At 40.0% G+C, this 12,834-nt stretch overlaps 1 protein-coding gene across 3 annotated transcripts in view; it reads left to right on the top strand.

The window, feature by feature from the left end:
* ANKRD6 (ankyrin repeat domain 6) overlaps positions 1-12,834 on the top strand; it is a 165,219-nt gene that overhangs the window by 110,846 nt on the left and 41,539 nt on the right. For 2 of the 3 annotated variants that reach the window (XM_019520348.1, XM_019520347.1), the window contains exons 3-4: positions 1,185-1,283; positions 11,548-11,646. In XM_019520348.1, coding sequence (XP_019375893.1) covers positions 1,185-1,283; positions 11,548-11,646 — 198 coding nt within the window. Of the gene's footprint in view, positions 1-1,184; positions 1,284-4,129; positions 4,509-11,547; positions 11,647-12,834 lie in introns of those variants that run through there. The other variant, XM_019520346.1, reaches the window with a different exon arrangement.

Below are 12,834 nucleotides of genomic sequence, written 5' to 3'. Positions count from 1 at the left end.
CATCCCGAAGTGGCGAGCTCCATGCTTTTGGTGGGCTTACTCCAAAATAAATAAATAGACAAACTTACGGGCAAGGAGAAAAGTGCACGGGAAGCCTTTGTCTTGGAGCACAGGGGGAAGGCAGAGGGGGCAGAGTGGGGGTCAGAGGCAGCCCCATCCTGCCCCCTGCCTCCATTCCATTCCCTGTCATTTTGCATAACCCCGCCTCCCTTCCATAGCCCCAATTCTCCATTTGCATAATCCCACTTCCAGTCCTATGTACCCACTCCTTTCCCTACTCTTGTTTCAGCATTTGTATTATCCATACTCTCCCCTCCCGACCCCACTTTTGGGAATCGCTCTCCCTCCCTCCCACCCTCTTCCCTGCCTCCTTTCTCCCTCCTTCCCCCCTCCTCTCCCTTCCTGCCTTCCCTCCCATGCTCCAAGACTGCAGGACTTTCCACGTGTTTTTTCTTCTTGCCAGTAAAATTATTTATTTATTTATTTTGGAGTGAATATGCTCCACCAAAAGCATAGAGTTCACCGCTTCAGGATGGCCTCAAACCGTGGCTTAATTACCCTGATAAAGCCCAGGGAAGTGATTAATCCATGCTTAATAACATGCTTAAGTTAATTTATTTATTTTGCAGCAAGCCCACCTAAAGTGTTGAGCCTGCACTTTTTTGCAGAGCCCACCCAAAATTGTGGTTTCTGCAAATATTGCACAATCACAATTTTGGTAGATCCCTTTCATAGCAAACTTACCTTGTAGGGTGGTTTTCAAAGATGTTAAACTAGTAAATTAATAATAAAATTGTGTGCAGATGGTCAGGGGTTTTCCTGTGGAAAGGATAGAAGCAGATGGTTCATGTATTCTACTGAAAAACTGTATACAAAGCTGTATTGGAGTTCACAAGGAAGCTTACTGTAGATATGTATAGTATTCTCTGCTGAAAAATACTGTCACAAGTGCTGGTTCCAATAAACCCATGCAGAAAGGGAAGAACAACTCTGCAGCATGCACAAAAAATAATGGAAATATTCTTATAAATAATGTGTCAACCATTGTGATAATTGGTAGGTCCAGAAAAGGAGGTGTGAGCATATACATAAAGGCAGGAGAGACATGGGATAGTATCTGGTGATCTAGCATGTATTAAGCTTTGGCCTTAAAGTGTACAAAAATCTTTTTTTTTCTTTCCTAGCATGGCCGGACCCCGTTGCATCTTGCTGCCCATAAGGGCCATCTCCGTGTTGTCCAGATTTTGTTGAAGGCAGGCTGTGACCTTGATATTCAGGATGATGTAAGTAGATGTCCCTGTCCTTATAATGAGGGATATATGCTCTGTCAATTAGTAATCCTATTTCTTCACTGTTTTAGAAGTCAGCTTCTTAAAAGAGGGGTTAAAACAGCCCCAAGTCTCTCCACCATAGTTTCTCATTCTGAAGAATTTCAGACAAAACTGTAGAGGAAGCAGACCAAGTGAAATCAGTATTGGAAACAAGTGTCTCAGTTCCCTGGCAGAGTTTTGCAAGATCCCTTTTTTACTGCAGCTCTGTATGAATAGTAATCAAGGGTGTTGACTGCTATTTGATACACCAGTAAAATGGGAGGTCATTTGTGCCATATGGGAGCCCCAGTGAAGTACTTTAGGTACCTGACATAATCTACCAGGAATGTTTGCCACAGAGAAGACTTCAGAATGCAGGAGATGCTTTTCTCTGCATATATTCCAGAGTGTGTACATAATTGAGCAGTCACCTTGAAATGCTGTACAGAGCTGCAGCAAATTGGAGATTCATATCCTGCTTGCTGCAGGGGGTATAATCTGTGTCTCATGACCTTTGGATGATAACTGGAAAGTGCAAGTTATCTGTGATCAGATTTAAAATTAGCAGATGATACTTTTCAATTAAAAAAACCCCAACCAAATAATTTGCATTGCTTAATATCACTTAAAATTCATGAGAATGCTTGAGCAGACCTGTCTCTGATGGTGGGACCTAGGAACGTTTTGTTTTTTCATTATGGGAATTTTGCTTTCACAAAGGAGGATTTAGGCTGATGCTTTTCAAAGGACTGAAATAAACATGACCTGTTCCAGAGTCCTAGCAGCTAATTCCTATGACTTCATGTAATTTTGCCTGAAAGTGCAGATGAAATAAGAAGTAGTGTAATAAGTGGTGGGTGACTAGGGCACCAGACCCAGGTGCACACTTGCAGAGCATGAATAACAGCTGCTGCTGTAGCCAGTCCAGCCCCTGCCACCCAGGGCCCTGGCTCTTTTGTCTCTGAGAATATGCATATAGTGGGATTTTCAAAAGGCAGTTGATTCCCTTTGGGTGCCTGTCTACATCCTTAAGTATTTTGTAATCCTTAGGTATACTTTTAAATACCTTTTAAAAATTTGACCCAAAGGTACTTCCAGCCTTGCCAGTGACTCACAGAGAGGCTTAGGTCAGCTTCTGGCAGGTTTGTAACCTATGTTTTCATACAGTCAGTCTTACTCTGAGGAACTTACTCTTTCAACAGTAATTCAGTTTCCTAGCCTCTCATTACTTCAGAGTATTATCAATACCAATTTCAAAGGAGGGTAGGTTAGATACTCTGTGATAACTGCTTCAAGTGTCTGCTGCTTCTGTCGTGTGGAAAGGGAAAGCTAAATCATGGTATCTTAGCCCTGTTTCATTCTAGAATAACGTGCCCCTCTTAGCTTTCATTTACTGTGGGATAAGAGCAGATGCAAAATATTAAATTCAGAGCAGCTGATGCACAGAAAGTCCCCCCACTTTTAACTCAGTGTAATTTGTTTGTCCATACCCTTAATTTACCCATCTGTAAAATTGGGCTAATTTCTAGGTGTATTTGGAGACCTGTTTAATTAATATTTGTACAGAATTTTCAGATCCTAACATTTGCAGAAAAGAGTACTGTTGGAATAAGAAAATTGCTGGAGGTATACAAGTGCTGTCAGGTTTTCTGATAAATATAGGCTGCTAGCCTAAGAATCCAAGTTTTGCCAATATTTGTTTTTAAACTGAGATTCCAGTGAAACTGTTTCTGAGTGTAGTATGCATTTTTAATGTGATAGTTACAAAACCTGGACTATTTGTAGGTATAACTGTATTCTAAAGAAAGCTGGTGTAGTAGGCGGGTTGGAAAACAAATAAATCTGAAGTTAGCATTATTATAGCCAAAATGTGTCTTGCACTTCAGATATATTCAGGTCATAAAGACCTTTGTTCACTTCTCCTCTCACATTTTCCAGGTCCTGGCTTATGACAATGTGATACCACACTGTGTGCAGTGTAACTAATTTTAAAAGACTAGAATCTTGGTTGTTCGTGAATATGATGTTATAAAATTGAAATTCTACTTGTGAGATCCTTGTATAGTACTGGGTACATCCTAAGAGCTCCAGGAATTATTACTAATTCTGAGGATTTGTATTTCCATTTGCTTCTTGTAGCAAAGAGGGAAGGAGAATAAAACTCAGTCAAGAATTTTCACAAGACTGCCTAAGATTAAATATGTAAGCTAAAATATATTGGTTTTACTTTCAGATAGGTAAAAAGAAATTCTCCCACCTATAATTTCTCTTTGTGTAATTCATTTTGTGGTGCACTTTTGATATGTACCAGAAAGAAGCATTTGCATTGCCTTTAAATATGTAAATTCAAGCATTCTATCTTAAGTTGCATTTACTGTTTGCTATAAACGAAGGAAGGAGCACTTTATTCCTTTGGCAGTGAGGAGTTTCAACATCAAATAAACATATATAAACATTTAACTTTTACATAAACACATACACATAACAGCCATCCTTTTCATTGATATTGTTCATATATTTATTTATTTATTTATTTATATTTATGAACAATATCAGTGAAAAGGATGCCTATATATATGCGTGTGTGTGTATTCATATTCATATTTATTTAGGCCCCACTTTTTAAATTCTTCATGTGAGGAAGAATTTGTATACTTCATTTTTTTAAAAATACTTGTTTAAATGTGTAACATACCATTTGTGTAGAGAATCATTGTGATTACACATGCAAATTATCCTCTTTCATTCTAAAAATCTGACACAGTCTACTTCATTTAAAAAAATAAAATTGGAGTTGTATTTGAGCTGTACAGAATATATTGTTGGGAGTCTAAAGTACTAACTTCATGTTCTGTAGATACTGTCCTTTAAAACACAGTAAAAGACATAAGGATTAGTTGAAGAATGACCTCCAGTGGCCTCGAGTGGGATTATTATGAATTTCAACCTGTGGACTCCAGCTCTGTAGAGTACGCAACACCGGGAACTAATTCTTTCCTTCTCCCTACCAATCCTGCCAACTCTTATTGGAATGCTAATACAATCTCTGATTGGTCAATGAGTATTCATACAGCACATACCTCAGGAATAGTCAAGGAGAAGGTTGCCCTGGTGAAAGAAATCAAGGAAGAAAAAGATAAGAAAAACCAGAGGAGAAAGGCTAGAAAGGACCCTAGAAGATCAGAAAGAGAGAAGGAGGTTAGAAATCTTGTACCTCAATCTTGCCTTGAGCTTCACACTGACACAGCTGCATGTAACATTTTGTATTGGCAGTATAGCATGGTAGAGCTCCTAAAAATGCATGGGTGCATGGCTGGGCTTTATTCTTGTTGCTTTGCAAAGACTGTGTAGCCTTCAAATAGAGTCCACTAAATATTTTTTGACAGTGGCACTTCAACCAACCAAGCCCAAAACCTTAGCTCTGTAAGCCCCTTTTGCAAATTAAAATTGAAGAAACAGAAAATTCAGTTCAAATGGAACAGACTCTCATGGGTTTAGAACCATCCCAATCCAGATGGAAATATTCAGGTTATAGCAGAATGTTTAAATCCTTTCAGTCCTATTTCTGCTTTCCTGCCTTAACTCCCTTGGCTGGTTTCTTATTGTCCTTTGCTACACACAAGAGTGAAATAATTACTTTTGGATATTTGCAGTGATCATATTTGTTTAGCAAAGGAGAAAGAAATTGCAAGTTCACAATGAAAAATACTTGGGGATTCCAGGTGCTGGATGTGTACAGTTGCTTCAGATAATCAAAGTATTCGTTAAAACCTTATGCTATTAGCTCAGTGATAGACTAAAGAAACATTTCATAGTTCACCCTTTGATTTCAAAATGTAAGACTTTTTAACTTCCGGCTAGTAATTGGTATTATGACTGAAGGCAACACCATGCTCTGGATTTTTATGCAGCATTTGCAAGGCAGGATAATTTATTTGCAAACAAATTGTTTGACAGGCTGTAACAGTGAATGGTATAAACAGCATGAAAAGTGAAAGGAAGCAAGGAGTGTGTTTGGAAGGAGATCCAAGAGGGGAATGATTTCATTGTTACCAGAGGTGATTGGGTTGATGGAGACATTCACTTCTTTAATGTGATTCATGAAGTGGTGGTAGGAAGAGGAAGAGATAAAATATGTTGGTTAATTAGGTTTCAAGCATAATACTATAAAAACCAAAAAAATAATCAAAATACCTCATACCTAATAATTACATCCATTTTAAAATTTGCATCTGATTTTGGTATTACAATCTTGAATATTTTTGTATGACAGTTTTGAATTTCCATTCCTTTGGGTTTTGTGAGGGCTGAGAAAGGAGGTAAAGTTACTAAAACTACTTCAGTCTTTAGTTTGATTCTGGTGCTCCCTCTCCTTGGGCTTTACAACTTTGGAGTCAAATATAAAATAGACTAAAGTGTAACTTTTAGGTACATCTACAGGCACAAAGGAATGTTTTGCAGAGCTCCCTGAGCTAATTCTGAATGAGCTAGCTCAGGTGTTGGACGCTTGTATAGCTGCATTACTGTGGCTTTTCATCCCAGGTAGGGTAACCTGCTTCCAGTGAAGCTAATTTGAAGTGCCATGCTGTTGTGACTGTACTGCCTCTGTTATTCAGGCTAGCTTGGGGAGCGCTGCACAGTACTGCACTGTGTCGTACAGATATACTCTTAAATGCTTTGTTCCTTATGGTGGAGACTGTAGCCTGGAGTTAGGTACAGAGGTTCCCTAGGCAATGCATAGGAAGAACTTGGAACGTCAGAACATAGTCCGCAAAATACAGCATGCTGAATAGAGAATTGCTTTCGAAATACTGAACCATCTTCTCTCTAGCCCAGAGAATCTTGATCAACTCTGTTGAGACTGACTTGTTTCTGGGTAACTGCCAAAGCAGAACTTCAGTACCTGAGAAACTTTGGTATTGACTGCTGAGGCATCCCTGGAGTTTAGCCACTTTCTGAGTTAGGCAGCAGCTAACTCTGGAGCAAGGGGCTTTGAGGATCATAATTTTGCACTATGTTCTGCCTGACTCTCACTTTAGCAGATAAGGGCATTTTTACACATGCTCCAATGCGTCATGATTAGAATGCATCAGAGCAAACTTGATTAATCCAGAGTGCTGCAGCATCTTGTGTATTCAGCACCCTGCGTTTCAAAATTGCAGCAGGGGTACTTTAAAGCTCATCGAATAAGCTTTAGGTAAAGTATGTCTGCTGTCATTTTGAAATGCAGGATGCTGAATACATGAGATGCTGCAGGCATTTTAATTAGAGCAGCTCCTGAGAGCCACTCTAATTAAAATGCCCCCTCCACACCCGCACCCCAGAGCACATGTATAGAGGCCCCTAATGACTTTTTGGATCTGATCCCAACTGTACCAGTCTAGACAAACACCATCCCATCTCTTTATAAAGGTCTTATTAGTGTGATGCAGTCTTGTAGTTATCATTCTTCATTTTTACTGATCTTGCAAGTCTAAAAATTGTTCCATGTCTGTAAATTACTTATGAACTGGGTCATAAAGTGTGTGCAGCAGGTTATACACATAATTGATTGTCTGGGCAATGAATGTGCATCATAGTTATTGTTTATCTTTCAGTCTCCAGGATAGGATCCTATCATGCCTTTTAAAATGCATGCTGTTAAAGACTTGACTATTTGGGGATGGCTGTTTTGTTTTGTTTTTTTTAAATAAAAGGAAGTAACAGACCATTTGAGAAATCTAATGTGAAAGAGAAATAGAAGCAAGTGATTACATTATCTAGATGACTGTCTCTGCATCTGGAGAGAGAGGCCGGTACCCAGATTAAACCAAACAAAAATCCGTAGTCAACTTCATAACTGATGACAACTCTCTCCTAGAAGACAAGATATCTTTATCAGAACTCTGCTGATGTGGGTGGAGGGGATTAATTTTAAAAAATGTATTCAATATGATACATACCTTTGCATTGCTCAGTAACTCAAGAAGAAATAGTCTCAGGTGAAATCAAGAGGGTCTATTGAAATGGAGAACCTCAAAGTAAAATTCTAGTTTTGTTCCTCAGAGTATGAATAGAGATAAAGCAGTAACGTTGTGGAATACAAACCTGAGCAGCTAGAGCAGTTAGGTCTCTGTGATCTGGTTTTCAAGGCCTCACTCAGTAAGGTCTCTATGATGGAGAATGCTCTCCCTGGGTGCATCTACATGTGCTATTAGTGTGGAGCAAAAAACTCTAGAACAATAGCTCCTGGGTGCTGCATTTGAATGTGCACCCAAGACCACAGGACATTGAGTCAGGCTGCCCCAAATAGCAGGAGCCCATGGGGAGGCCCCTTGCCAGCAGGCAGCCTTCACACTGAAGCGCCCTTGTGCTCCAGCCAGCCCCATCACCATCTCTCCATACGTTGTTATGCACTAAAGAACTCCACTGTAGGATAGTATTCATACTTACACATACTTACCTGCGGCAGAGTTGATTAGTTTCCTGTGGCCTAACAGGGTCGCATGTGAAGACTTTGAGACTTACTGTGGAGCTAATTAGGCAGCTCTGCAGTAAATGTCTTGTGTAGATGAGTCCCCTGACAGCAAAACAAGCCGTTCCGTGTTGCCTGTAGACAGAGTGAGGTGCTTTGACATTAGGCTGGGTTCTGAGCAGGGACTGCTGTTGCAGGAGTGAAAAGTGAGGCAGTCTGTTTTCACCTTCTTGCTTCTCTTCAATGAAAGGGAAACATCCATGGAAGTAGCTGTTGCATCTTCTGAGGTCCAAAAAGTTAAATGCCTTCTTAATTAACAGCTATTACTTTAAGTGACATAAGACAATAACAACAAGAAAAATAATGTAACAACAGAAACAAATCGCGTTAACCTAATAAATGGTTCTTTATTTGTAAGCTACAATCAGCCTGTCCCTTCCTGTTTCTAACGTAAGTTCACCTTTTGAACTCTGCACTACAGCGTGCTCTAGGCTTTAAAAATGCAGGAATCGTGAATAGCCACCATAGTTCTTAAAGCTCTATATATCACAGTTGCAAATGTTTTCTTACCTATACAGAGTCCTTCAGAGTTTTGTCCCAGCAAAAGTGTCAACTTAAACTGGTGATTGCTTTCCGTGTTAGTGACAGGATAAACTAGTCTGTACATAGTACATACTACCCAATTACTTTCATGCTGCATTAGTAGTGTCTTGGACAGCCTAGAATGCTATGGCATTTCGAAAAGGTTGAAAATTTCTATCTTGCTGTCCTTGGTTAGTACATAATGATAGCTGTCAAAAAGTGCATGATCCATGCAGTTGCAATGAAATAATTTCCCTTGCAATAATTTCAATTTGGGTGGTTGATTTTTTTTTAAATGTTAAGCTTTAAAGGAAAAAAAAAAGAGACATTAGACCAGTGCTTCCCAGTCCAACCTTTTCCTCAGCATAACACTATATAAACATTGGAAATTTTTCTGCAGCCCCAAAATGATGCAGATAAGAACAATGCCTCCTCCCCCCACAGGCAGCAGAGCCTAGGTGGGGGGATGCAAACTGCCCACAATGGGCTTGGAGCTCCTCACCCTGCTACCCTCCCTCTGGGGGCCTCCATGGCCCAGCAGGCAGGAGGGCAGTGGGGTGGGGAGGCCTGAGCCTGCAGAAGGCAACCTGCATCTGCCCCTGCACTGCGTGCCAGTCTGGGCGGCATGTGTTTCTCCCCCCCGCCATGCCTCCCTCCCTAGGAGTGCACAGAGTGCACAGCGGCAGGGAGCCAGCCCCCCCACCCTCCCTGGTCCCTGGATGAGCTGCTCGTGGCTCCATCCTGCTCTTCCAGCCGGGCCCTACATTCCTGCTCTGGCCCGAGGCCCCATGCGCCAGCCCAGCTGGCAATGCCCCCCAGCCCTCCCCCACTCCCTCCCTCCTTGCTCCCTCACCGTGGGGACCTCAATTCTCCCACCCCACCACATAGACTTACCTAGAGGGAGATGCTCTCCATGCTGCCTTGCTGCCACATGCATGTGTGTGCATGCACATGCACATGGCGTCCCCTGCCTGATCACCCTTCTCCCACTCCCTCCAGCCCCAAGCCACCCCTTTCAGGCTAGAACTCTGCCAGCCTGAAAGGGGCATCTGCTGTTTCCCACTTTTTTCTGTGATTTTCATCATAATCGGTCAACAATGTTGTGTCTTTGCAACCGCAGTTTTTAGCGTTGCGACCCCAAATGGGAGAAGGTTGGGAAACACTCGATTAGACTGTTCTCAAAACAAGTATTTTACACAGTGTTAACAGTTCTTATGATCCCTGGTGAATTTTATGAAATTCTCAGGTTCCAGAGCCATGGGAATATGCAGAAACCTCGGCTTTCATTAGAAAACTATTTTTTTTACTCTCAGAATTGTGAAGAAAAGATTGAAAGCCTAGCCTCTAAGGAACCAAAACATCAAAGGCAAATAAAAAGAATTTAAAATATATTATTTTAAAATTAATTTCCAGATTTTAAGCCCGCTTCAGTATATTGAGGCCTGACTCAGGATTGTTGAATGTTTGCATTGTCGGTACGGATTTTGCCCTTAAAAATAAATTACCTTTTCAGTACTATTAGAAAACACTCCCTTATGAGTAATTAATGTCATCCACTAGTTGCCCTTAACTGAGAACAAATTTTTCAATTATATTCAGTTACCTGAGTCTAGGTACCTACACATGGTATGACAAAAATATTGAAAATCTTCAGTTTTTAATGTGGTATAGCCTGTTGTTATCTGAAAATAGATTGTATCTGACAAGTCATTTTTGTGATTATATTACTACAACTTTCTGTAGGTTTTTCTGCCCAGCATGCACCTCAGATTTGTTCCATCCATGCCTTGATGAGCATCATCTTGATAAGCAGGATTGGATTGGATTGGATTCCCAATGTGGGAAGTGAAAGAGCATGTTTCATAGTCAATATCTAGTCTTTAGAACTTCTTAAACTGGAGTCTTTTTCTTTCTCAGTGACTTAGATGATGACATGTACGAGTGTCAGACTAACGGCAGCAGATAAAAGAACTAAATTTACATGAGTAGCTAGCCTTTCAAAGCCATTTTTCCAATGCAAGGCAGGCCACACATTTATAGGAGTAGAGTCATCTGGTCCATCCCAGTGCAGAGATCAGGGTGTGTTCAGGGCTGAATTAAGGCATAGCCAAATGAAGCACATACCTAGGGCCCTAAGTGAAGAAGGGGCCCAGTTGTGCTTATTTTACATATTATAATTATTAAGTGAAAAAAGTAATATAAATATACAATATTAAATAGGGGCTGACAAGTTTGTTTGCCTAGGGGCCACTACAGGGTTAATCCAGCCCTGGGTGTGTTATTTCCCAACTGTCCTAGCCAAATGCATATCAAGCCTCTTCCTGGAAACCTCCAATGAAGGAAGGAGGTTCCACAACTTCCCTATGCAACTTGTTCCTTTGTTTTGCTATTCTTATGGTTAGGAAGTTTTAAAATTATTATTATTATTTAAATCTGCTTTGTTGTAATTTAAACCCATTGCTTATGTTTTGCCCTTTGTGGCAAGGAGTAAACACGTATTTTACCTCTTCAGTGGCATGTGAAATGCGTTAGCATCTTTAGGACTGTTCAGTTGCTTGAGTGAAATAAATCAGTATTGTCAGTGGTGTTCACATCACAGAATTGTCCCTGCCATTTCTCCCTTCATACCACTAACCTAAGCAAGTCAAATCAGAATAGCAGAGACTGGTCTAGTTAGTAAAAATTTTGGAGGAAATGAAATGTAATTAAATAAAAGACCTTCATTCCCTCTCCTTTAGTGTCTTACAGATATCTTTGGTGCTTGGTAATATGATAACATTATTGTTAGATTTAAAGCCTTCTTGTGCTGAAATAATTTTTAAAAATGCTTAGGTGTGGGGTAGTTGCACTACTCTATATGGATAAATAAAAAAACATTACTTTGTATGGATGAATAAAAATATATTACTCTGTATGGATGAATAAAAATTCATTATGGCTTTTTTCAGGAAAAAAGTTTGTAAACTGTTAGCTCAATCTATCTAATCTGTATAATGATTCCATTCCTCTTGAAAATCATAAGAATAATGGTTTGTTCATATCACTTTCAAAACTAGCCTGTATTTCAGTGGAATGTGTGATGTAAAATGTGTTGTATGTGTACAGATGTGCTATGTTTATATCCAAGGTATGAAACATAGTTGCATGTGAAATCTAGATGTGAGAGATCCATCACTAATGAAGTATTGCTGCTTTTTGCAGGGTGACCAGACGGCATTGCATCGGGCTGCTGTTGTAGGGAACACAGATGTAATAGCAACTCTCATTCAAGAGGGGAGCTCTTTGGACAGACAAGACAAGGTAATGAGCAAAAGCAGAGACCTGTTAGCTAGACTAGCATATTAGCATTAAATAAAGCAATTTTTTTAGAAGTTGGTTGTTATAGTCTGGAGTAAATATTCAGAGTTTTGAATTCAATAGGAATGATCAGCTTAAAAGAATAATAAAAGCTGTTTGAAAATTTCTTTCTCTTTTAATAATACTTGACACAAATTAATTCTCTCTCCTTGGGATTATGATTAGAGTCCAGAGGCATCAAAAGAAACATATTGGGAGTGAGGCAGGTATGGACGCAATGCATTTTGGGCGCCTGTGTGCAGAGGCTGCTCCTCCGTGCTGTAATTGCAGCGCATTGGAGTGGACTTGATTAATCAAGTTTGCTGGAGCGTGGTGATGTCCCCAGCGTCACATATATCAGTGTCCCTGTGCTGATAAATGGCAGCGGGGGTGTTTTAACTAAAGCTCATCAAACGAGCGTTAGTTAAAGCACCCCAGCTGCCATTTTTCAGTCTGGGGGCGCTGATACATGTGATGCTCTGGGCACTTTAATTAGAGTGGCTCTTGGAGCCTCTGTAATTGAAGTGCACCCCTGCCTCCTGGAGCACATCTGTATATGCCCTTTGATGCTGAGAACTCAATACCATGGAGGCTGAGTAGTGTAGTTTTTCTTATAAGCAAGGAGGTGAACTTGAATGGCTATGAAGAAAGCACTCCAGGGAGTAGAAAAGACAACATTATCTAGATAGAATCATTTCATTCTGACTGGCAACTCTGTACAATTTACTAGAAGTATGAAATGCTGCTGCATACTAGGTAACATATACCTTGTGAAAGGAAGCCAATGAAGAGTGATATACATGTTGCTTGACAACATAATATACCACTACCTGTTTGGACTGATCTCTAGTGTATTTTTGGGGTTGATGAGCTAGATTGCTAGAACATCAAAGTAAACAATGCTCCATGTGCACTAATATGATACAATGTCTGTCTTGGTTCTCTCAGATTCAGTTGTTAATTAACTGCAATTATCTTCTTGCACTACGGATTCAGGAAATGAAGCTAATATATTTACCTTTCTGGTAAAAATGTGATTTGACATTAGCTATGCCTCATTTTGTAAATTAATGTTAAGGCTTCAAAAATGGTATGACCATCAGTTCCCTCTTGAAATGGCATAGTTTAAAGTTAAACATAATCATTCTTTTA

Source organism: Gavialis gangeticus, unplaced genomic scaffold, assembly GCF_001723915.1.
Source record: "Gavialis gangeticus isolate Ggan-Ray unplaced genomic scaffold, GavGan_comp1, whole genome shotgun sequence".
NCBI classification, from domain to species: Eukaryota; Metazoa; Chordata; order Crocodylia; family Gavialidae; genus Gavialis; species Gavialis gangeticus.
Note: the sequence above shows the minus strand (reverse complement) of the source record. Positions and strands in the feature narration are given on the sequence as shown.